The sequence below is a fragment of the Tachyglossus aculeatus genome, chromosome 18 (genome assembly GCF_015852505.1).
Source record: "Tachyglossus aculeatus isolate mTacAcu1 chromosome 18, mTacAcu1.pri, whole genome shotgun sequence".
Lineage (NCBI taxonomy): Eukaryota > Metazoa > Chordata > Mammalia > Monotremata > Tachyglossidae > Tachyglossus > Tachyglossus aculeatus.
In genome coordinates, this window is record NC_052083.1 from 40,602,821 (window position 1) to 40,628,984 (window position 26,164).

A 26,164-nucleotide genomic window follows, 5' to 3' on the forward strand; every position below is an offset into this window, starting at 1 on the left:
CCCAAGATAGGAAGGAGAGACGAGCCCCGCCCCATCCCGTTACAACTCATCTTCTAAGTGTTTGAGTTTGAAGGCATCTCCTGTCAGCTTTTCCTGAGCTTCCTTCATCCCGTGGACCACTGGAAAAGGAGGAGAAAAGCAGCCTGAGCGGATCCTTCCAGGAACACGTGAACAGCCGACTCTCCCACCTCGACGGGACAGACGTGAGTTGAGAGACCCAAGGGTGGGCAAGAACGACCAAGACGAGCCTGGGGTCTCGGGGGCGGACCCCACTGCAGTCCAGTCAGGGAGACTCTCAGAAGTGTTTTTTATTTAGAGCGAGCTTCGGCTGCTATCATCCCGTAGCGGCAAACGCAGACAGGCCAAGGATTAGCCGAGTCACAGTCTTTTAGACTGTGAGCCCGCTGTTGGGTAGGGACTGTCTCTATATGTTGCCAACTTGGACTTCCCAAGCGCTTAGTCCAGTGCTCCGCACACAGTAAGCGCTCAATAAATACGATTGATTGATTGATTGAGTCAGGACGGCCACACACCGGGCTCTGGCCCGCAGGCCAGCTGAGGGCCATCCGTTCCGCCCCTACCCCCGGCCCAGCGGTACCTTGATCGGCGCTGATGTAGAAATATTTGTAGCTTGGGTTTCCCTTCTCATTGACGATCTCCGGGTGCACCTTGCCGCTGGGGTCTGTGGGACAGACGGAACGGCTCAGTTTTTGGCAGCGATGGAATCCTGACTCTTACGGGAGCCAATGTCAGGGAACGCCAGAGGCGGCCTGTGGCTTCTGCCCCCCTCAGTGGTCCCCACCCTCCGTTCTCAGAGGGTGTCTCTCTCGGGGTGCGGGGAATGAAGAGGAAGGATAAAAACACTGTCCCCAGAGGGGCTCTTCCCAGGAAATAGGCAAAAGAGAGGGATCGGCGGCGGCGTGGAATGCAGAAGTTCAAGTAGTGGGCGGACGGCTGCCGACTGGTACATCTGCAAAGGTCCCAGAGTGATAGGAGGAGGCCTGGGTCAGAGGGGAAGGGAAGGGGTGAGGAGAAGCACTTGGCAGATCCACGAGCAGATGGTTCCCGGAGCCCATGGGTGAGGAGGAGAAACAGGCAGGAGGGCTTCATCTAGCAGGGGCTGACAGGGCAGGAGGGGAAGATGCAAACAGGTGAAATCTCCTGGGGGAGAAACAGCAGGACGGCCTGTGTGAGGGAAGCAAAATTGGACGTTAGGACAGGACAAGTTGTGTTGGAGTCAGTGAATTTAGGACATGGAGAAAAGCTGCATCTGGACTCGGTTTGAGGTGGCGGACGGCAGAGACCGGAGGACGGGGCTACCGGGCCGAAGGCCGGTTGGGGGGGGCCCTCTCTGTGGCCGTGCGAGAGGGGAGACCCCTTCAACCGTAGAAGAGCAAACGACCCAGAGCTGAGCCCTGAGATGTCTCCACACACAGGACGGGGGACAGAGGAGCAGTGTGGTCTAGTGGCTAGAGCCTGGGCCTGCTCCGCCACTTGTCTGCCGCGTGACCTTGAGCGAGTCACTTCACTTCTCCGTGCCTCGGTTACCTCATCTGTAAAATGAGGATTAAAATCATGGGTCAGGGACTGTGTCCAATCTGATTAGTTTATACCTATCCCAGGGCTTTGTAGAGGGCCTCGCGCGTGGTAAACACTTAAATACCGGAAAAAACAGAAACAAAAGATGAGAAGCCAGGAGGAGGTTGAGGAAGAGCAGGGGAGAGAGGGAGAGAGACCGGTCCCGGGACAGCAAGAGTTTAGGGGCACAGAGGCAACCACCATGTGCAGAACGGTCTGCAGCTCCGAGGCTACTGGGGGGCGGGGGGTGCTCCAGGATGGCCGGAGGGCCTCACCCCCCGCAGAACTCTGCAGCACTGATGGTTGTGGCCTTGTCCCTCTCTTTAGGAAGGAAAGACAGTGAGCTCCTGCCAGCCTCACCCATGAAGAGAATTCGAGGGATATAGCCCCCGTCGGGGCTGAAATCCTTGTCCTTGGGTTCCTCTTCATCCTAGGAGCAAGAGGTGGAAGACTTTGATGCTGACCGGCCCCAAGAACCACCAGCTTTCGTTGCCATCTTCTCTCTCCGCCCCCGCCAAGGGTCCCGCAAAACCGTCTTCTCTGTCAAGCCCTCAGGTTGGGAAACCATTCCGCAAGGCCCCTTTCTGGCCACCGGGAAGTGGCTCCCGGTAGGAAGCGGGAGGTCCCGGGCCCCCTCCCAGACGGGCACGCCTAGTGGGGGCTGCACCTGGAGGGGACTCGGGGGGATCGAGGCTATGGCCGCCTCTTAAGACGCGGACAGAGGGGAAGGGACGTCCTATGTCTGCGGGGAGCGGCGGAACGGAACACCCCACCCGCATGGAGTGAGAGCCAGACCACCCCACCGAGCCACCCGAGTTCTCTCGGAGCAGAGAAGGGGAGCTTCTCCGAGTCCTACCTCCAGATTCACCATGACAAAATTATGGGCGAGTTCGGAGATCTCCTTGGATTCCGCAAACTTGGGCTTCAGGGCTGGCGGACAGAGGAGACACGTTTCCAGGTCAAAGCGAGAGAACCCTGCCGCCCACAGAAGGCCACAGAGCAGCAGAGAAGCCGGAGGGGTTTGGCCACAAACAAACCTCTAAGGTAACACAATTGGGTCTAACTATGAAACCTTTGCTTATCAATTATAGTATTTAATTAATAGTGTTTTTAGTATTTATTGAGCCCTTACCACACGCAGAGCACTGCACTAAGCTCTCGAGAGAATACAGTATAGCAGTTGGCGGACACTTTCCCTGCCCACTGCTGTTGTATACAAGGCTTTCAAGAGAAAATTGAATATGTCCAACTAAACGTGAATAACGAGAAAAGCTGATCATTTTGTATCTACCCCAGTGCTCGTTACAGTGCTGGCACGTACTGCTTAACAAACACGTTACCTCCAGTTTAGGGGAGAGGCCCAGAGAGGTCACCCAAAAGGCCAGAGGCAAAGACTAGGCCAGGAATCGAACCTGGGTCACCTGGCTCCCGGGCCCGAGCTACTTCCACTCGGTTCTGAAATATTTCTCACATAAAGAGCTCCTCTGGACTGTAAGCGCCTCGTGGGCAGGGAATGTGTCTACCAACTCTGTTGTACTATACTCTCACAAGCACTTAAAACAGTCGTCCCCCTCTCCATCCCCCCCATCTTACCTCCTTCCCTTCCCCACAGCACCTGTATATATGTATATATGTTTGTACATATTTATTACTCTATTTATCTTACTTGTACATATCTATTTATTTTATTTTGTTAGTATGTTTGGTTTTGCTCTCTGTCTCCCCCTTTTAGACTGTGAGCCCGCTGTTGGGTAGGGACCGTCTCTATATGTTGCCAACTTGTACTTCCCAAGCGCTTAGTCCAGTGCTCTGCACACAGTAAGCGCTCAATAAATACGACTGATTGATTGATTGCTGTGGAAACGGAGAGCGCTCAACGAATACCGATGATGATGAGGTGTCCTGACGTATGACGAGAGGACCAACTTACCTTTGCACGCGCCACACCAGGACTTGTGGATGATGACCATGAGGGGCAGCCCGCTTTAAAGACAAAAAGAAACCGTGAGGCTGGAGCCGTCTGCACCCAGGACAAGGCAAGCGAGAACTGTTTGTTTCGCTTTTATGATACTTCTTAAGCGCTCACTCTGTGTCACGCACCATTTAAGCGATGGGGTAGATACGAGATTCTCAGGTTGGACTCAGCCCCTGACCCACACTGGGCTTCACAGTCTAAAAGTAGGAGGGAGTAGGATTTAATCCCCGTTTTACAGCTGAAGAAACGCAGGCACGGAAAAGTGAAGTGACCTGCCCAGAGCAAACAGGTAGCAGAGCTGGGATTCGAACCCAGGTCCTCTGGCTGCCAGGCTTGGGCTTTTTCCACTAGGCCACACTGCTGCTCCATTGCGGGGGGTCCTGCTGCCGCTACAGAGCCCGGGCTGGCACACGGCTAATACAGCCGCCCCACCTCTGGGCACCCCACGCTACCCCCCGACGACCCCCGGGCGCCCCACGCTACCCTCAAACGACCCCCGGGCGCCCCACGCTACCCTCAAACTACCCCCGGGCATCCCACGCTACCCTCAAACTACCCCCAGGCACGCCACGCTACCCCCGGGAGGGAAACTCGTGCCTTTCTCATCTCACCCGAAAGCGTCCGAAACTGCGAGGAGCCCACGGCATTTTTTTTCCCCAATGGTATCTGTTAAGCACTTACTGTGTGCCCGGCACTGTACTAAGCGCTGAGGTGGACACCGGCTAATCGGGTCGGACAAAGTCCGTGTCCCATGTGGGGCTCCCTGTGGCTCCGCCACTTGTCAGCTGTGTGACTTTGGGCAAGTTACCTCATCTGTAAAATGGGGATGAAGACCGTGAGCCCCCTTGGGACCACTTGATCACCTTGTAACCTCCCCAGCGCTTAGAACAGTGCCTTGCACATAGTAAGTGCTTAATAAACGCCGTCATTATTATTATTATTATTAATCCCCGTTTTACAGATGAGGGAACTGAGGCACAGAGAGGCGCAGTGACTTGCCCGCGGTCACACAGCAGACAAGGGTCGGATCTGGGATCAGAACCCAGTCCGTCTGTCTCCCAGGCCCGTGCTCTATCCAGTTGAGCTGAGAACCAGCCCAGTACCAACTTTTCAGCCCTCTGACCCAGGTTTCTGTTGGGTAGGGACTGTCTCTATACGTTGCCAACTTGTACTTCCCAAGCGCTTAGTCCAGTGCTCTGCACACAGTAAGCGCTCAGTAAATACGATTGAGGATGATGACTCGGCCTCAGTGTCGACTGTCTCCTGTGTGCACGGCGCTGCACTGGGCAGCTACAATCACACGGTAGAAGTAATAATAATAATAATAGAATAACCCCGTCCCCAGGCCCCTCCCCAATAATAATAATAATAATAATAATAATAATAATAATGGCATTTATTAAGCGCTTACTATGTGCGCAGCACTGTTCTAAGCGCCGGGGGGGAATACAAGATGACAATACACAATACACAAACACAGTCCCCTGGAAGTGCTGTCTGCTGTTCTTTCAATGAACTATCAAGGGACTTTGATAAAAACAAAAAAGTTTAATAAATCGATATAATAATAATAATAATAATGATGATGGCATTTATTAAGCGCTTACTATGTGCAAAGCACTGTTCTAAGCGCTGGGGAGGTTACAAGGTGACCAGGTTGTCATCATCATCATCAATCATATTTATTGAGCGCTTACTATGTGCAGAGCACTGTACTAAGCGCTTGGGAAGTACAAATTGTCCCACATGGGGCTCACAGTCTTCATCCCCTTCATCCTTCCCTTCCCCACAGCACCTGTATATATGTATATATGGTTGTACATATTTATTACTCTATTTATTTATTTATTTATTTTACTTGTACATATCTATCCTATTTATTTAATTTTGTTGGTATGTTTGGTTTTGTTCTCTGTCTCCCCCTTTTAGACTGAGCCCACTGTTGTGTAGGGACTGTCCCTATGTGTTGCCAATTTGTATTTCCCAAGCGCTTAGTACAGTGCTCTGCACATAGTAAGCACTCAATAAATACGATTGATGATGATGATGATGATGATCCCCATTTTACAGATGAGGGAACTGAGGCCCAGAGAAGTGAAGTGACTTGCCCAAAGTCACACAGCTGACAAGTGGTGGAGCCGGGATTTGAACCCACAACCTCTGACTCCAAAGCCCATGCTCTTTTCCACCGAGCCACGCTTAGGGTTATTTTGTGGCCCCAAGAATAATGTAAATACATTTAAGTATCAAATCGACAGTGCTGGGTGTGCTTAACGGTAAAATTGGAAAAGCCACCATCTGGTTTTTTGGAAAAGAAACATCCCGGGCAGGCACAGTTCTGCTTCTCCCGCAACTGACTCCATGTCCACGAGACGGTGCATTTCATCCGTTTTGATCGATGTTGTTTTAAAGTTCAGTAGTAGTATTTTTCATTTTTTAAAATAAGCCCTTGGCAATCCTTCTGAGACAGTCTTAAAACTGTCTCTGGGATTTCCGTATTTGGAAGTGCCAGTGATCCAGAAGGGCCGTTTTTACCTTAAAATATCTGACCTGCTGCTCTTGTATCGATTGACCTCGGCGCTTGGCACATAGTAAGCGTTTCACCAACACCACCATCCCATTAAATTGAACTAAATGGTTCTCCCGTGTGCGATGTAAATGCTTATTAAATCGATCGGACTTAGAGCCCAGCAGAATGCACCACTGCCGGAAATAATAATAATAATAATAATAATAATAATGGCATTTATTAAGCGCTATGTGCAGTTTTTAGACTGTGAGCCCACTTTTTAGACTGTGAGCCCACTGTTGGGTAGGGACTGTCTCTATATGTTGCCAATTTGTACTTCCTAAGCGCTTAGTACAGTGCTCTGCACATAGTAAGCGCTCAATAAATACGATTGATGATGATGCAAAGCACTGTTCTAAGCGCTGGGGGGATACAAAGTGATCAGGTTGTCCCACGGGGGGCTCACAGTCTTAATCCCCATTTTACAGATGAGGTAACTGAGGCTCAGAGAAGTGACTTGCCCAAGGTGACACAGCAGACATGTGGCGGAGCGGGGATTCGAACCCATGACCTCTGACTCTAAAGCCCGGGCTCTTTCCACTGAGCCACGCTGCTCCAGGGAGATAACAGGGAGAACCTTTCCAGCTGCACCCCCGGAGTGAGGTAGAGCCCAGCCTCACTCCCCCCGGAAGGCTGCCAGCTCCTTGAGGGATGGGACCCTGTTGTCCTTGGATTGTGTTCCCCGGGCCCTCGGGACAGCCCACCGGAGGCGTCCAATAAGTGCTGGTGAAGATTATATGCGTCGCTGTTTTGGTTGTAGCGTCAAATAAACATCCACGTGCGCGTGGGGGACCAACGGAAGATAGGAACGGATCATTCACAACCCTCTCAGTCGGGCCGACGGTAACCGGCCCCGACCGAAGTCAAACCTCCCCCTCCGCCCCCTCGCCTTACCTCCTTCCCCTCCCCACAGCACCTGTATATATGTTTGTACGTATTTATCATTCTATTTATTTTACTTGTACACATTTACTGTTCTATTTATGCTATTTTGTTAGTATGTTTTATTTTGTTGTCTGTCTCCCCTTTCTAGACTGTGAACTCGCTGTTGGGTAAGGACCGCCTCTCTATGTTGCCAACTTGGACTTCCCAAGCGCTTAGTACAGTGCTCTGCACACAGTAAGTGCTCAATAAATATGATTGAATGAAACCGCCGCTACCCGGAAAGTAACGCGTCGTTGAAAGGGGGGCGGAAACAGAATCCTGCCGGCTTGTGGGAGCGTCCACACAAGGGGGACGGTACCCGGAGAAGGAATCTGAGCCAAAGAGGCGTTCGGCCGCGCGGACCCGAGAGAAGCAGCGTGGCTCAGTGGAAAGAGCCCGGGCTTTGGAGTCAGAGGTCAGGGGTTCAAATCCCGGCTCCACCAGCTGTCAGCTGTGTGACTCTGGGCAAGTCACTTCACTTCTCTGGGCCTCAGTTCCCTCACCTGTAAAATGGGGGATTAATAATAATAATGATAGCATTTATTAAGCACTTACTATGTGCAAAGCACTGTTCTAAGCGCTGGGGGGATACAAGGTGATCAGGTTGTCCCACGTGGGGCTCACAGTCTTAATCCCCATTTTGCAGATGAGGTAACTGAGGCACAGAGAAGTTACGCGACTTGCCCAAAGTCCCACAGCTGACAATTGGCGGAGCTGGGATTCGAACCCATGACCTCTGACTCCAAAGCCTGGGCTCTTTCCACTGAGCCACGTTGTGCCATGCTGCTTCCGCAATTCTGCTTGCTATTATAAATAATAGCATTTATTAAGCGCTTACTATGTGCAAAGCACCGTTCTAAGCGCTGGGGAGGTTACAAGGTGATCAGGTTGTCCCTCGGAGGGTCTCACAGTCTTAATGCCCATTTTACAGATGAGCTAACTGAGGCTCAGAGAAGTGACGTGACTCGCCCCAAAGTCACACGGCTGGCAATTGGCAGAGCCAGGATTCGAACCCATGATCTCTGACTCCAAAGCCCGTGCTCTTTCCACTGAGCCACGCTGCTTCTCTTAGAGATGGTAAGTAAACATGACCCTGTCCTTGAGGAGTTTATAATATACTGGAGGCCAAGCACGGCATTAAGAGCTTAGGAGAGTAGAATGGAGAGAGTAGACATGATCCCTGTGCTCAAGGAGTTGACAGGGCGCTGTACTAAGGAAAACTTCAGTTTGTTGTAGTTATTGAGCGCTTACTGTGTGCAGAGCTCTGTACTAAGCACTTGGGAGAGGACAACAGAACGACATCACGGACACATTCCCGAGCCCCCTACTAAGACTGACTGAGCCCCACGTGGGACAACCTGATGATAATAATAATGATGGCATTTGTTAAGCGCTTACTATGTGTAAAGCACTGTTCTAAGCACTGGGGAGGATACAAGGTAAGCGGGTTGTCCCACATGGGCTCCCAGTCTTCATCCCCATTTTACAGATGAGGTCACTGAGGCCCAGAGAAGTTACGTGACTCGCCTGAGAGGTCACACAGCAGACATGTGGCAGTGGCGAGTCGAACCCATGACCTCTGACCCCAAAGCCTGTGCTCTTTCCACTGAGCCACACTGGCTGATCACCTTGTATCCCCCCAGCGCTTAGAACAGTGCTTTGCACATAGTAAGCGCTTGACAAATACCATCATCATCATTATTATTACTGGGAACATTGGATAGGGACTTTCTATATGTTGCCAACTTGTACTTCCCAAGCACTTTAGTACAGTGCTCTGCACACAGTAAGCGCTCAATAAGTACGATTGATTGATTGAAGCAGCGTGGCTCAGTGGCAAGCGCCCGGGCTTTGGAGTCAGAGGTCACGGGTTCAAATCCCAGCTCCGCCAACTGTCAGCTGTGTGACTTTGGGCAAGTCACTTCACTTCTCTGGGCCTCAGTTCCTTCATCTGTAAAATGGGGATGAAGACTGTAGGCCAACCTCAGCACCTTGTAACCACCCCAGTTTTGCTTTGCACATAGTAAGCGCTTAATAGATGCTGTCATTATTATTATTATGATTGATTGACGTTAGGTGAATGTGGTTTCTCAGGGGGGGACTCGTGGGGTGAAAGACGTTCCCGGATTCTCGGATCTTTCTCGGAACGGATTTATTGAAGCGCGAGAGGCGTGAACCGTCGAAGGTGCCGCGGCCGGCCGGGGGTCTCGGGGCGGCCGTTTCAGCCGAGGTTCTGCCTGAGGTAGCGGAGGAACATGTCGGTGAGCTGGGGCAGGTTCTCCCGGTTGGGGTGCGTCTTGGCGTAGGAGATGAACTGGCGGCGGAGGCGGTGGAGCTCGGGCGGGGCCAGGGGCCGCGTGAAGGGCAGGCGCTCCGTGGCGCCGGGCACCGCCAGCGGGTCGCCGGGCCGGGCGGCGCGCTGGGCCTCGGTCAGGGCGGCCACGGCCCGCCCGGTGGCCCGGTCCAGCCGGTGGAGGAAGGTGTCGGAGGCCAGCGGCTGGGCCCGGGTGGCCTGCGGCGGCGGCGGCGGCGGCGGCGGCGGGGGTCTCGGGGCGGGCCCCTCCAGCAGGGCGGCGGCGATGGCCGCCACGGGCAGCGGCTCCTCCGGCGGCCCCGCCGTGAACAGGGGCCGCTCCCACCGCCGCTGGGGGTCCGGGGCCTCGAAGGCGGCGGTGGCGGCCTCATCCTCGTCGTCGGCGGGCTCGTCGCCGTCGGCGGGGGCGCTTGGCGGCGGCGGCGGGCAGTGCACGAGGCAGCAGGGGGTGCGCGCGGCGCGCGCCAGGCAGTAGAGCTCGTAGCGGAAGCCCTTGACGCCGTTGGGCGCGTCCACGACGACCAGCTGGGTCCGGCTGAGGTGCCGCTCCACGGCGGCGCGCAGGGCGGCGCGGCCCAACGCCTCCCCGGCCCCCTCCCCGCCCGCCCCCCCGGGCCCCGCCGGCCGCTCGCTGACCACGCGCACCGCCCCGCCCCCCCCCCAGCGCCAGGCGCAGCTCCTCGGCGCGACGGCTCCTGCCGCTGCCCGGCGGCCCGCACAGTATCACCAGCGGCATGGCGGCCGACGGACCGGGCCCCGGCCCCGGCCCCGGCCCCGCTTGACGAGGCCCGCGCGACGCCGGAACCGGAAGTGCGACGCTCCTCCCCCCCCCTCCCCCCCCACCGCTTTAGGACAACGGCGGCGCGCAGCCCCGCCGCGGGAACCGGAAGTGCGACGCTCGCCGCGCGCCCCCCCAACCGGAAGTGCGCCGCTCGTCACGCCCCCCCCCCCCCGCTTTAGGGCTCCAGCGGCGCGTAACCCCGCCGCGGGAACCGGAAGTGCGACGCTCCCCGCGCGCCCCCCGAGCCACAGCGGCGCGCGCCCCGGACCGGAAGTGCGACGCTCGTCAGCCCCCCCCAAACCGGAAGTGCGCCGCTCGTCACGTCACCCCCCCCCCCCGCTTTAGGACTACAGCGGCGCGCGCCTCGAACCAGAAGTGCGCCGCTCCTCACCCCCCCCCCCCCCCACGCTTAGGACGACAGAGGCGCGCGCGCCGAACCGGAAGTGCGCCGCTCGTCACGCCCCCCTCCCCCCCGCTTTAGGACTACAGCTGCGCGCGCCTCGAACCAGAAGTGCGCCGCTCCTCGCCCCCCCCCGCCCCCCCGCTTAGGACGACAGAGGCGCGCGCGCCGAACCGGAAGTGCGCCGCTCCTCACCCCCCCTCCCCCCACCTTTAGTACTTCAGCGGCGCGCGCCCCGAACCGGAAGTGCACCTCATTTATTCAATCGTATTTATTGAGCGCTTACTATGTGCCAAGCACTGTTCTAAGCGCTGGGGGGGATACAAGGTGATCAGGTTGTCCTACGGGGGGGCTCACAGTCTTCATCCCCATTTTACAGATGAGGTCACTGAGGCTCAGAGAAGTGACGGGACTTGCCCAAAGCCACACGGCTGACGATTGGCAGAGCCGGGATTCGAACCCGTGACCTCTGACTCCAAAGCCCGGGCTCTTCCCACTGAACCACGCCGCCGCTCGTCACCAACCCCCCCCTTTAGGTCTACAGCGGCGCGCGCCCCCCCCCCCCCCCCCGCTTTAGGACTACAGCGCCCTACTGAGAGCTCACCTCCTCCAGGAGGCCTTCCCAGACTGAGCCCCTTCCTTCCTCTCCCCTTCGTCCCCTTCTCAATCCCCCCCCACCTTACCTCCTTCCCTTACCCACAGCACCTGTTTATATGTATATATGTCTGTACATATTTGTTACTCTATTTTACTTGTACATATCTATTCTATTGATTTTATTTTGCTCATATGTTTGGTTTTGTTCTCTGTCTCCCCCTTCTAGACTGTGAGCCCACTGTTGGGTAGGGACTGCCTCTATATGTTGCCACCTTGGACTTTCCAAGCGCTTAGTACAGTGCTCTGCACACAGTAAGCGCTCAATAAATACGATTGATGACGATGATGATGATGATACTGCGGCGCGCGCCCCGAACCGGAAGTGCGCCACTCGTCACCCCCCTGCTTTAGGACTACAGCGTGAGAAGCAGCGTGGCTCAGTGGAAAGAGCCTGGGCTTTGGAGTCAGAGGTCATGGGTTCGAATCCCGGCTCCACCACCTGTCTGCTGTGTGACCTTGGGCAAGTCACTTAACTTCTCGGAGCCTCAGTTCCCTCATCTGTAAAATGGGGGTGATGACTGTGAGCCCCACGCGGGACAACCTGATCACCTTGCATCCCCCCCAGCGCTTAGAACAGTGCTTTGCACATAGTAAGCGCTTAACAAATGCCATCATTATTATTATTATTATTATTATTATTATAGCGGCGCGCGCCCCCGCGACCGGAACCGGAAGTGCGACGCTCAAGGCGCGCGCCCCCAACCGGAAGTGCGCCGTTCGCCACGCCCCCCGCATCAATACTACAGCGGTGCGCCCCCCGCGGCCGGAACCGGAAGTGCGCCCTCCCCCCTCCAGGCCTCTCCGTTCTCGACCCGCTTTCTGCTTCCTTCCCCCTTTTATTAATCAATCGTATTTATTGAGCGCTTACTGTGTGCAGAGCACTGTACTAAGCGCTTATTACCAGGGCACCATTTTATTTTTTTTTTTTAAACAGTATTTTCTTAGGCGCCCACTAGGTGCCAGGCACTGTACCAGGCGCTGGAGTAGAGAAGCAGCGTGGCTCGGTGGCAAGAGCCCGGGCTTGGGGGTCGTGGGTTCTAATCCCGACTCCGCCGCTTGTCAGCTGTGTGACTTTGGGCAGGTCACTTGGCTTTTCTGGGCCTCAGTGACCTCACCTGTAAAACGGGGATGAAGACTGAGCCCCACGTGGGCCAACCTGATCACCTTGTATCCCCCCCAACGCTTAGCAGTGCTTCGCACATAGTAAGTGCTTAACAAATACTATCATTATTATTATTATAGTAAGTATTATTATTGTTATTGTTATTTTAGAGAAGCAGCGTGGCTCAGTGGAAAGAGCCCGGGCTTTGGAGTCAGAGGTCATGGGTTCGAATCTCAGCTCCTCCACGTGTCTGCTGTGTGACCTTCGGCAAGTCGCTTAACTTCTCTGAGCCTCAGCGACCTCACCTGTAGAATGGGGATGAAGACTTGAGCCCCAGGTGGGACAACCTGATCACCTTGCATCCCCCCCAGCGCTTAGAACAGTGCTTTGCACATAGCAAGCACTTAACAAATGTCATCATTAGTTATTTAGCGCTTACTGTGTGCAAAGCACTGTTCTAAGCGCTGGGGAGGTTACAAGGTGTTCAGGTTGTCCCACGGGGGGCTCAAGTCTTCATCCCCATTTTACAGATGAGGGAACGCTGCTTCTTTAATCAATCAGTCGTATTTATTGAGCGCTTACTGTGTGCAGAGTACTGTACTACTTTAGGGAGAAGACTATCTTTCTCAAGTGGAGGACAGGTTTTGCCCTACAGCCAAGATTTCTGGCTAGGGCTATGTGGAACTGAGAAGGCCTTCCCCTTCCTCCCCAGGCCATAACTCCACCCGTAGCCCTTGTCTACATACTTAATTACCCTATTAATATCTCCATTTCCTTATCCCCCTTATCTGGCAAGTATTTTAGTGTCTGCCTTCCTGGCTAAAATGCCTTGTCCATTTTACTCTCCCAAGCACCAAGACAGTGCTACAAACACACACACACACCCTCACCTCCCCCACCCCTCCCAGTAAATAGCACTAGTGGCCTGCCACACGCACAAATTGACAGACACCTGCATCATCCACAACGAAAAGAGACTGAGACAGTGAACTCCAAGCAGGCCAGGGATTGAATCCAACCTGATGATCTTTACCCCAGCATTTAGTACAGTGCTTAATGAATAACATTTTTATTACTGTTATTAATAATAGAGTCCGCCAAACCACCTAAAATAGGGATGAAGACTGTAGCCCCACGTGGGCCAACGTGAACACCTGTATCCCCCCCAGTGCTTAGAACAGTGCTTTGCACATAGTAAGCGCTTAGCAAATGCCATTATTATTATTTATTGAGCATTTACTACGTGCAGAGCACTTGCTAAGTGCTTGAGAGAGTACAATACAACTGAATGAACTGTTCCCTGCATTTCAGGGAACTTTAATCTTTACCAGTGAAGTGATCTGCCCGAGATCACAAGGCAGAGAAGTGGCTCAGTACTTTACTTAACACTGGAACTTCACTGTAAAGGCTTACAGTCTTTCACCTGTCCTAGATTAGGAAATGTCAGCCTATTTGAGAGAAGTCTGTCCCTACCCCAGGCTGGCAGGCTCTTTTTCCAACCACCATAGGGTAAGGCCCAACCCTCATCTTGTGTCTCCAACAGGAGGGTAGCCTCCCAAGTTGCCACCTTTTCCATCCCTCTGCTACTTGGCTTTTCCATAACGCAGCCTTACAGGATGCAGCTCATGTGGGGACGGGGTCGGAGGGAGCAGGAAATCATGCGGTTTCTCTCCCTTCCCACCACCCAGGCCAGAATCGGTCTCCCCCTTACCTGGCAGCTGCTTCCTTCTTCCCATCCTCTAGTGTTCTCCAGTGTATGTGATCACCAAAGCCTACGGAGATAAACGTTCATTTGGAGCAGTTGCAAGATGAAAGTGGCAAACTGACCCGAGAGATTCTGCCTCAAAGAAGGGGGTGAAAAGGAGCTCAGGGGGGCGGGGGGGTGTTATTTCACACCATTACTAAATGCTGAAGCAACTCTGCTCCCCATCTGCCATACTTGAAGTAAACGTGGCCGCTCCAGGATAGTCCCACATATACGTCACCGCATTGGGGGCAGCGGGGAGGATAGGGGACATAAGGAAGTTGTAGAAATAGCCCTTTTCCTCTGCTCCTCCTCCCCTCCCCATCAGCGCTTAGAACAGTGCTTTGCACATAGTAAGCGCTTAACAAATACTATTATTATTATTATTATCGCCCCTACTCCCTCCCTCTGCTCTACCTCCTTCCCCTCCCCACAGCACTGGTGTACGTTTGTACATATTTATTACCCTACTTAGAAGTCAGAGGGACCTGGGTTTGTACATATTCATTATTCTACTTATTTTATTAATGATGTGTGTACATCTACAATTCTATCTATTTTGATGCTATTGATGCCTGTCTACTTGTTTTGTTTTGTTGTCTGTCTCCCCCTTCTAGAGCGTGAGCCCATTGTTGGGTAGGGACTGTCTCTGTTGCTGAATTGCACTTTCCAAGCGCTTAGTACAGGGCTCTGCACATAGTAAGCGCTCCATAAATACGATTGAATGAATGAGTGGGTCTGGGGACCAGCCCGCTGGAGGTGCAGATACACAATAAAGATGCCCAATGCTGTGATTCCTGGGGCCCCATTCAGCTGGGACTCCCCCTTTTAGACTGTGAGCCCACTGCTGGGTAGGGACTGTCTCTATAAGTTGCCAACTAGTACTTCCCAAGCACTTAGTACAGTGCTCTGCACACAGTAAGCGCTCAATAAATACGATTGATTGATTGATTGATGAGGGAAGCTGGGAAACAGAGAAATGCAGAGGAGGAGAGGGGAGGACCACAGAGAAGGGCAGGAGACGGGGAACTTGTGTAAATAGCCATCTCGGTGCTCCCCTATTTACCCACCTGATTATTGTTGTATTGCACCTTCCCAAGCACTTGGTTCAGTGCTCCGCACACAGTAAGTACTTAATAAATATGACTAAATGATCGTTCACTTATCCGTCCAAATAAATAGAATCATAGTTACGTACATATCATTCTTCTCCACCGGTTACTTTTGTTTTCCCTCTAGACATGCTAAAGAGCGGGAAAACCATATGTATATATGTTTGTACGTATTTATTACTCTATTTATTTTGCTTGTACATATCTATTCTATTTATTTTATTTTGTTAGTACGTTTGGTTTTGTTGTCTGTCTCCCCCTTCTAGACTGTGAGCCCACTGTTGGGTAGGGACCGTCTCTATAGGTTGCCAACTTGGACTTCCCAAGCGCTTAGTCCAGTGCTCTGCACACAGTAAGCGCTCAATAAATACAATTGATCGATTGATTGATTATTCTGTTTTGTTAATCTGTTTGGTCTTGTTGTCTGTCTCCCCCTTCTAGACTGTGAGCCCGCTGTTGGGTAGGGACCGTCTCTATATGTTGCCAACTTGTACTTCCCAAGCGCTTAGTACAGTGCTCTGCACACAGTAAGCGCTCAGTACGATTGATGATGATGATTATAATATATGATGATAGACTGTGAACCCACTGTTGCGTAGGGACTGTCTCTATATGTTGCCAACTTGGACTTCCCAAGCGCTTAGCACACAGAGCGCTCAACAGGCTGTCCATCCCCTCGCCCCCTCCTACCTCACCTCCCTTCTCTCCTTCTACTGCCCAGCCCGCACCCTCCGCTCCTCCGCCGCTGATCTCCTCACCGTACCTCGCTCTCGCCTGTCCCGCCATCGACCCCCGGCCCACGTCCTCCCCCGGGCCTGGAATGCCCCCAATCCCTCTGCCCATCCGCCAAGCTCGCTCTCTTCCTCCCTTCAAGGCCCTGCTGAGAGCTCACCTCCTCCAGGAGGCCTTCCCAGACTGAGCCCCTTCTTTCCTCTCCCCCTCGTCCCCCTCTCCATCCCCCCGTCTTACCTCCTTCCCTTCCCCACAGCACCTGTATAGATGTATATTTGGTTGTACATATTTATTACTCTATTTATTTATTTATTTTACTTGTCCATTTCTATCCTACTTATTTTATTTTGTTGGTATGTTTGGTTCTGTTCTCTGTCTCCCCCTTTTAGACTGTGAGCCCACTGTTGGGTAGGGACTGTCTCTGTGTGATGCCAATTTGTACTTCCCAAGCGCTTAGTACAGTGCTCTACACATAGTGAGCGCTCAATAAATACGATTGATCGATTGATTGATTGACGATGATGATGATAGCCATTATTATGAATGTCATATATTTTGTATGATATAATATAATAAAACAGGATGCAATAGACTGTATTATAACATATGGTAATATCCATTGTTCTGGTCGTGATTATGATGATTAGGGCAGGACGGGCCCCTCCCCGGTGAGGCGGGGGTTCCCGAGGGAGGGAGGGAGGGAGGGCGATTTTCCCTTCCCTCCCCTCCTCCCCCCCTCCCCTCCCCGTCCGTCCCTCCCGCCGTCCGCCCCGCCCCCGGTGATCTGACCCTTTCCGAGCCCGGCGGGGACGGGCGGCGGGAGCAGCAGCAGGAGGAAGAGGAGGAGGAGGAGCAGGAGGAGGCGGAGGCGGCTCCAGCGGGCCGGCGGGGCCGCCATCGCGGAGCCCGGCGTCACTTCCGGCCGCGGGGCGGAAGTGACGACACGAGCCGGAAGTGACGACACCCAGTGGGCGGGACCCCCCCGGCCCCAACCGCCGGAGCGGGCGGCGGGTGGGGGGGGGCTCTTAAAGGGACAGGGACCTCCCTCCCCTCCCCCTCCCCCTCCCCCTCCCCCTCCCCCTCCCCCTCCCCCTCCCCCTCCCCCTCCCCCTCCCCCTCCCCCTCCTCCTCCTCCTCCCCCTCCTCCTCCCCCTCCCCCTCCCCCTCCTCCTCCCCCTCCCCCTCCCCCTCCCCCTCCCCCTCCCCCCCCCCCCCCTCCCCCTCCTCTCCTCCCTCCTCCCCCTCCTCCCCCTCCCCCTCCTCCCCCTCCCTCTCCTCCTCCCCCTCCCCCTCCTCCTCCCCCTTCTCTCCTCCCTCCTCCCCCTTCTCTCCTCCCTCCTCCCCCTCCTCCCCCTCCCCCTCCTCCCCCTCCTCCCCCTCCCCCCCTCCCTCTCCTCCTCCCCCTCCCCCTCCTCCTCCCCCTTCTCTCCTCCCTCCTCCCCCTCCTCCCCCTCCTCCTCCCCTTCTCTCCTCCCTCCTCCCCCTCCTCCTCCCCTCCTCCCCCCCTCCTCCCCTCCTCCCTCTCCTCCCCTCCCCCTCCCTCCTCCTCCTCCTCCTCCCCCTCCCCCTCCCCCTCCCCCTCCCCCCTCTCCTCCCCCTTCCCCTCCCCCTTCCTCCTCCCCCTCCCCCTCCTCCCCGTCCTCCCTCCCCCTCCCCTCCTCCCCTCCCCCTCCCCTCCCCCTCCCCCCTCCCCCCCCTCCCCCCCCCCCCCGCGCTTGGGAGGTCGTGGGTTCTAACTGTATAATACCGATTAATAATAATAATATATCTAATAATAAATAATAATGCAGATGACATTTGTTAAGCGCTTACTCTGTGCCGAGCACTGTTAAAAGCCCTGGGGAGGGGGATACAGTTATAGTGATGGTCTTGCTAAGCGCTGACTATGTGCGAAGCACTGTTCTAAGCGCTGGGGGCATACAAGGTGATCAGGTTGTCCCACGGGGGGCTCACAGTTAGAGTGGGTTCTCATAATAATCATAATGATGGCATTTATGAAGCGCCTGCTGTGTGCAAAGCACTGTTCTAAGCGCTAACCCCTCCCCACCCCCCCCGCCTTACCTCCTTCCCCTCCCCACACCACCTGTATATATATATGTATATTTGTTTTCATTTATTTATTTTACTTGTACGTATCTATTCTATTTATTTTATTTTGTTAGTGTGTTTGGTTTTGTTCTCCGTCTCCCCCTTCTAGACTGTGAGCCCGTTGTTGGGTTGGGACCGTCTCTATATTTTGCCAACTTGCACTTCCCAAGCCCTTAGTCCAGTGCTCTGCCCACAGTAAGCGCTCAATAAATACGATTGATTGATTGTACGTATTTATTACTCTTTATTTATTTGTTTTACTTGTACTTATCTAGTCTATTTTATTTTGTTAATCTGTTTTCTTTTGTTGTCTGTCTCCCCCTTCTAGACTGTGAGCCCACTGTTGGGCAGGGACCGTCTCTCTATGTTGCCAACTTGGACTTCCCAAGCGCTTAGTACAGTGCTCTGCACACAGTAAGCGCTCAATAAATATGATTGATTGATTGTACGTATTTATTACTCTTTATTTTACTTGTACATATCTTTTCTATTTATTTTATTTTGTTAGTATGTTTGGTTTTGTTCTCTGTCTCCCCCTTCTAGACTGTGAGCCCACTGTTGGGCAGGGACCGTCTCTGTATGTTGCCAACTTGTACTTCCCAAGCGCTTAGTACAGTGCTCTGCACACAGTAAGCGCTCAATAAATACGATTGAATGAATGAATCTTGTCAACGTGGACTTCCCAAGCGCTTAGTGCAGTGCTCTGCACACAGTAAGCACTCAATAAATACAATTGGTTGATTGATTGTACGTATTTATTACTCTTTATTTTACTTGTACATATCTATTCTGTTTATTTTATTTTGTTAGTATGTTTGGGTTTGTTCTCTGTCTCCCCCTTCTAGACTGTGAGCCCACGGTTGGGTAGGGACCGTCTCTATGCATTGCCAACTTGTACTTCCCAAGCGCTTAGTCCAGTGTTCTGCGTTCTGCACACAGTAAGCACTCAATAAATACGATTGATTGATTGATTGTACGTATTTATTACTCTTTATTTATATTACTTGTACATACCTATTATATTTATTTTATTTTGTTAGTATGTTTGGTTTTGTTCTCTGTCTCCCCCTTCTAGACTGTGTGCCCACTGTTGGGCAGGAACCGTCTCTATATGTTGCCAACTTGGACTTCCCAAGCGCTTAGTCCAGTGCTCTGCACACAGTAAGCGCTCAATAAATACGATTGATTGATTGATTGTACGTATTTATTACTCTTTATTTATTTATTTTACTTGCACATATCTAGTCTATTTTATTTTGTTAATCTGTTTTGTTTTGTTGTCTGTCTCCCCCTTCTAGACTGTGAGCCCGCTGTTGGGTAGGGACCGTCTCTGTATGTTGCCAACTTGTACTTCCCAAGCGCCTAGTCCAGTGCTCTGCACACAGTAAGCGCTCAATAATAATAATAATGGCATTTGTTAAGCGCTTACTCTGTGCAGAGCACTGTTCTAACCGCTGAGCACTGTTCTAAGCGCTCAATCAATATGATTGACTAAATGAATGAATGATTGAATGAATGACCTCTGACTCATTCATTCAATCGTATTGATTGATCGCTTACTGTGTGCAGAGCACTGGACTAATCAATCAATCGTATTTATTGAGCGCTTACTGTGTGCAGAGCACTGGACTAAGCGTTTGGGAAGTCCAAGTTGGCAACATCTAGAGACAGTCCCTACCCAACAGTGTGTTCACAGTCTAAAAGGGGGAGATGGACAACCAAACAAAACATATTAACATATTAACAAAATAAAATAAATAGAATAAATATGTACAAGTAAACTAAATAAATAGACCACAGCCCTGGCTCTTTCCACAGAGCCGCGCTGCTTCTCTATAGAATTAAGTATTTAATTTTAAATAGAATTAAAGCCAGATGCACGTCATTAACAGAAATAAACAGAACAGTCAATCTGTACAAACAAAATAAATCCTTAAAGGGACAGAGACCTCCTCAGCGGAAAGAGCCCGGGGTTTGGGAGTCAGAGGTCGTGGGTTCTAATAATAATCATAATGGTGGCGTGTATGAAGCGCTTACTATGTGCAAAGCACTGTTTTAAGCGCTAATCCCTCCCCATCCCCCCGCCTTACCTCCTTCCCCTCCTCACATTCTTTGTATATATATATATGTATATTTGTTTGTTTCTATTTATTTATTTTACCTGTACACATCTATTCTATTTATTTCATTTTGTTAATGTGTTTGGTTTTGTTCTCTGTCTCCCCCTTCTAGACTGTGAGCCCACTGTTGGGTAGGGACCGTCTCTATATGTTGCCAACTTGGACTTCCCAAGCGCTTAGTACAGTGCTCTGCCCACAGTAAGCACTCAATAAATACGATTGAATGAATGAATGAATGTTGCCAACTTGTACTTCCCAAGCGTTTAGCACAGTGCTCTGCACACAGTAAGCGCTCAATAAATATGATTGATTGATTGTACGTATTTATTACTCTTTATTTATTTATTTTACTTGTGAATATCTATTTATTTTCTTTAGTTAGTACGTTTTGTTTTGTTCTCTGTCTCCCCCTTCTAGACTGTGAGCCCACTGTTGGGCAGGGACCATCTCTATATGTTGCCAACTTGGACTTCCCAAGCGCTTAGTCCAGTGCTCTGCACACAGTAAGTGCTCAATAAATACGATTGATTGATTGATTGATTGATAAATACGATTGAATGAATGAATGAACTAGCTGTGAGCCCACTGCTGGGTAGGGACCGTCTCTGTATGTTGCCAACTTGGACTTCCCAAGCGCTTAGTCCAGTGCTCAGCACACAGTAAGTGCTCAATCAATACGATTGATTGATTGATTGTACGTATTTATTACTCTTTATTTATTTTACTTGCACATATCTATTCTATTTATTTTATTTTGTTAGTATGTTTGGTTTTGTTCTCTGTCTCCCCCTTCTAGACTGTGAGCCCACTGTTGGGTAGGGACCGTCTCTAGAGGTTGCCAACTTGGACTTCCCAAGTGCTTAGTCCAGTGCTCTGCACACAGTAACCGCGGAGGGCAACCTGATCACCTTGTAACCCCCCAGCGCTTAGAACGGTGCTTTGCACATGGTAAGCGCTTAATAAATGCCATCATCATTATTATTATTGTTATTATAAATACGATTGAATGAATGAATGAATTAGCTGTGGGCCCACTGTTGGGTAGGGACCATCTCTCTAGGTTACCAACTTGGACTTCCCAAGCGCTTAGTCCAGTGCTCTGCACACAGTAAATGCTCAATCAATACGATTGATTGATTGATTGATAAATACGATTGAATGAATGAATTAATTAGCTTTGAGCCCACTGTTGGGTAGGGACTGTCTCTCTACGTTGCCACCTTGGACTTCCCAAGTGCTCAGTCCAGTGCTCTGCACACAGTAAGCGCTCAATCAATACGATTGATAGATTGCTTGTACGTATTTATTACTCTTTATTTATTTTACTTGTACATATCTATTCTATTTATTTTATTTTGTTAGTACGTTTGGTTTTGTTCTCCGTCTCCCTCTTCTAGACTGTGAGCCCACTGTTGGGCAGGGACCGTCTCTCTATGTTGCCAACTTGTACTTCCCAAGCGCTTAGTCCAGTGCTCTGCACACAGTAAGCGCTCAATCAATACGATTGATTGATTGATTGATAAATACGATTGAATGAATGAATGAATGAGCTGTGGGCCCACTGTTGGGTAGGGACCGTCCCTCTATGTTGCCAACTTGGACTTCCCAAGCGCTTAGTCCAGTGCTCCGCACACAGTAAGCGCTCCATAAATACGATTGATTGATTAATTAGCAAAAATAAACAGACTAGTCAATCTGTACAAGCCAAACAAATCCGACCCCCTCAGAGCCAGGCCTGTGAGGGCCGGACTACAAGTCCCGGCATGCACTGCGCGGACGCCGGGGACGCGCGGGGAGCGAGGCTCCCCATTGGCCGCCCGAGGAGAGCGAGGCCTCCCATTGGCCTCGCCTCGTCACGTGACTCGCCCTGGTGGCGGCGGCGGCTGCGGCTTCTTCTTCCGGTTGCGGGCGGCCGCCATCTTGCTCCCGCCGCATGCCGTTGTCGGAGGCGCTGCCCGGCCGGGTGAGGCCTCCCCCCCGCCCCTCCCGCGTCCCCGGGCTCCCGGTCATCCTCCCCGGTGGTCGCCGTCCCCGGTGGTCGCCGTCCCCGCTCATCGGGCCCCCTCTCCCCATTTTACAGATGAGGTCACTGAGGCCCCGAGCCGTGAGGCGAGCGGCTCGCCCAAGGTCACCCGGCCGACGGGTGGGCGCGCCTCTCCTACCAAGAATAATCACGGCGGGCTAAGCTAAGCGCCCACTGTGTGCAGTGCACTGTTCTAAGCGCCGGGGAGGTTACCAGGGGAACAGGCCGGCCCACGTGGGGCCCACAGTCTCCATCCCCATTTTGCAGATGAGGGCCCTGAGCCCCAGAAAAGTGAAGTGACTTAATAATAATACTAACAATGATGGCGTTTATTAAGCGCTTACTATGTGCAGAGCACTGTTCTAAGCGCCGGGGAGGTTACCAGGGGAACAGGCCGGCCCACGTGGGGCGCACAGTTTCCATCCCCATTTTGCAGATGAGGGCCCTGAGGCCCAGAAAAGTGAAATGACTTAATAATGATAACAGTGATGGCCCAGAAAAGCGAAGTGACTTAATAATACTAATAATGGTGGCATTTTATTAAGCGCTTACTATGTGCAGAGCACTGTTCTAAGCGCCGGGGGGGTTACCAGGGGAACAGGTCGTCCCACGTGGGGCCCACAGTCTCCATCCCCATTTTGCAGATGAGGGCCTTGAGGCCCAGAAAAGTGAAGTGACTTAATAATAATAATAGTAATAATGATGGCATTTTTTAAGCGCTTACTATGTGCAGAGCACTGTTCTAAGCGCCGGGGGGGGTTACCAGGGGAACAGGTCGTCCCACGTGGGGCCCACAGTCTCCATCCCCATTTTGCAGATGAGGGCCTTGAGGCCCAGAAAAGTGAAGTGACTTAGTAATACTAATAATGATGGCATTTATTAAGCGCTTACTATGTGCAGTGCACTGTTCTAAGCGCCGGGGAGGTTACCAGGTGAACAGGCCGTCCCACGTCGGGCTCACAGTTTCCATCCCCATTTTGCAGATGAGGGCCCTGAGGCCCAGAAAAGTGAAGTGACTTAATAATAATAATAATAATAGCATTTATTAAGCGCCTACTATGTGCAGAGCACTGTTCTAAGCGCTGGGGAGGTTACCAGGGGAACAGGTCGGCCCACTTGGGGCTCACAGTCTCCATCCCTATTTTGTAGATGAGGGAACTGAGGCCCAGAAAAGTGAAGTGACTTCATACTAATAATGATGGCATTTTATTAAGCGCTTACTATGTGCAATACACTGTTCTAAGTGCCGGTCCCTGAGGCCCAGAAAAGTGAAGTGACTTAATAGTAAGAATGATGGCATTTTATTAAGCGCTTACTATGTGCAGTGCACTGTCCTAAGCCCCGGGGAGGTTACCAGGTGAACAGGCCGTCCCACGTCGGGCTCACAGTCTCCATCCCCATTTTGCAGATGAGGTCCCTGAGCCCCAGAAAAATGAAGTGACTTAATAATAATAATAATAATGATGGCCCAGAAAAGTAAAGTGGCTTAGTACTAATAATGATGGCATTTTCTTAAGCGCTTACTATGTGCAGTGCACTGTTCTAAGCGCCGGGGAGGTTACCAGGGGAACAGGCCGTCCCACGTGGGGCTCACAGTCTCCATCCCCATTTTGCAGATGAGGTCCCTGAGGCCCAGAAAAGTGAAGTGACTTAATAATAATACTAATAATGATGGGATTTTATTAAGCGCTTACTATGTGCAATGCACTGTCCTAAGCGCCGGGGAGGTTACCAGGTGAACAGGCCATCCCACGTGGGTCTCACAGTCTCCATCCCCATTTTGCAGATGAGGGCCCTGGGGCCCAGAAAAGTTAAATGACTTAATAATGATAATAATGATGGCCCAGAAAAGTGAAGTGGCTTAGTACTAATAATGATGACATTTTATTAAGTGCTTACTATGTGCAATGCACTGTTCTAAGCGCCGGGGAGGTTACCAGGGGAACAGGTCGGCCCACGTGGGGCTCACAGTCTCCATCCCCATTTTGCAGATGAGGTCCCTGAGGCCCAGAAAAGTAAAGTGACTTAATAATAATAATGATGGCATTTATTAAGCACTTACTATGTGCAATGCACTGTTCTAAGCGCCGGGGAGGTTACCAGGGGAACAGGTCATCCCACGTGGGGCCCACAGTCTCCATCCCCATTTTGCAGATGAGGTCCCTGAGGCCCAGAAAAGTGAAATGACTTAATAATAATAATAATGATGGCATTTATTAAGCGCTTACTATGTGCAGTGCACGGTTCTAAGCGCTGGGGAGGTTACAAGGTGATCAGGTTGTCCCACGTGGGGCTCACAGTCTTAACCCCCATTTTACAGATGAGGTCACGGAGGCCCAGAGAAGTGAAGTGACTTCCCTAAAGTCACACAACTGACAAGTGGCGGAGCCGGGATTTGAACCCATGACCCCTGACTCCCAAGCCCGGGCTCTTTCTACTGAGCCATGCTGCTTCTCCATTTACTCATTCAATCAGTAATAATAGCGTTTATTAAGCGTTTACTATGTGCAAAGCACTGTTCTAAGCGCTGGGGATGTTACAAGGTGGTCAGTTTGTCTCATGGGGGGCTCCCAGTCTTTATCCCCATTTTGCAGATGAGGTAACTGAGGCACAGAGAAGTGAAGTGACTACCCTAAAGTCACACAACTGACAAGTGGCGGAGCCGGGATTTGAACCCATGACCCCTCACTCCAAAGCCCAGGCTCTTTCCACTGAGCCACGCTGCTTCTCCATTCACTCATTCAATCAGTAATAATAATAATAGCATTTATTAAGCGCTTACTGTGTGCAAAGCACTGTTCTAAGCGCTGGGGAGGTTACAAGATGGTCAGTTTGTCCCACGGGGGAATCCCAGTCTTTATCCCCATTTTACAGATGAGGTCACGAGGCACAGATAAGTTAAGTGACTTGCCCAAAGCCACACAGCTGGCAGCTGGCGGAGCTGGGATTTGAACCCGTGACCTCTGACTCCAAAGCCCGGGCTCTTTCCACCGAGCCACGCTGCTTCTCAATAAATCAATATCTATTGAGCGCTTACTGTGTGCAGAGCACTGGACTAAACGCTTGGGAAGTACAAGTCGGCAACAGAGAGAGATGGCCCGTCACCAACAATGGGCTCACAGTCTAGGAGTAATAGTAATAATAACACTGATAATGGCATCTGTTAAGCACTCACCGTGTGCCAAGCACTGTCCTAAGCGCTGGGATAGATCCAAGGTCCTCAGGTTGTCCCACGTGGGGCTCACAGTCTTTATCCCCATTTTGCAGATGTGGAAACTGAGGCACAGAGAAGTGAAGTGGCTTGCCCAAGGCCACCCAGCAGACAAACGGTGGAGCTGGGATTAGAACCCATGTCTGCTGACCCCCAAGCCCAGCCTCTCGTTTGGGCCCGGGAGCCTGAATAATAATAATAATAATAATAATAATGGCATTTATTAAGCACTTACTATGTACAAAGCACCGTTCTAAGCGCTGGGGGGATACAAGGGGTCAGGTTGTCCCACGTGGGGCTCACAGTCTTTATCCCCATTTTGCAGATGAGGAAACTGAGGCACAGAGAAGTGAAGTGGCTTGCCCAAGGCCACCCAGCAGACAAACGGTGGAGCTGGGATTAGAACCCATGTCTGCTGACCCCCAAGCCCAGCCTCTCATTTGGGCCCGGGAGCCTGAATAATAATAATAGTAATAATAATGATGGCATTTATTAAGCACTTACTATGTGCAAAGCACCGTTCTAAGCACTGGGGGGATACAAGGGGTCAGGTTGTCCCACGTGGGGCTCACAGTCTTTATCCCCATTTTGCAGATGAGGAAACTGAGGCACAGAGAAGTGAAGTGGCTTGCCCAAGGCCACCCAGCAGACAAACGGTGGAGCTGGGATTAGAACCCATGTCTGCTGACCCCCAAGCCCAGCCTCTCGTTTGGGCCCGGGAGCCTGAATAATAATAATAATAATAGTAATAATAATGATGGCATTTATTAAGCACTTACTCTATGTGCAAAGCACCGTTCCAAGCGCTGAGGGGGATACAAGGGGATCAGGTTG

At 51.8% G+C, this 26,164-nt stretch overlaps 3 protein-coding genes across 4 annotated transcripts in view; 1 reads left to right on the top strand and 2 right to left on the bottom strand.

The window, feature by feature from the left end:
- TXNDC12 (thioredoxin domain containing 12) lies at nt 1–16,796 on the bottom strand. Its single transcript, XM_038759956.1, has 7 exons — nt 16,678–16,796; nt 14,012–14,072; nt 3,509–3,561; nt 2,435–2,508; nt 1,939–2,008; nt 599–682; nt 1–119 (listed from the first exon to the last, which is right to left on the bottom strand). The coding sequence occupies exons 1-7, from the start codon at nt 16,784–16,786 to the stop codon at nt 40–42; spliced, it is 531 nt and encodes a 176-aa protein (XP_038615884.1). The 5' UTR covers nt 16,787–16,796; the 3' UTR covers nt 1–39.
- Nucleotides 9,182–10,129, bottom strand: KTI12 (KTI12 chromatin associated homolog). Its single transcript, XM_038759955.1, is given in 2 exon segments — nt 9,182–10,015; nt 10,017–10,129. Coding segments are annotated over 2 exon segments (828 nt in total). The 5' UTR covers nt 10,097–10,129; the 3' UTR covers nt 9,182–9,267.
- Nucleotides 12,373–26,164, top strand: part of BTF3L4 (basic transcription factor 3 like 4) — a 25,300-nt gene continuing 11,508 nt past the window's right edge. Inside the window, exon 1 of one of the 2 annotated variants that reach the window (XM_038759958.1) lies at nt 12,373–12,401. The gene's annotated coding sequence lies outside the window, so the exon portion shown is untranslated. Of the gene's footprint in view, nt 12,402–21,990; nt 22,060–26,164 lie in introns of those variants that run through there. The other variant, XM_038759957.1, reaches the window with a different exon arrangement.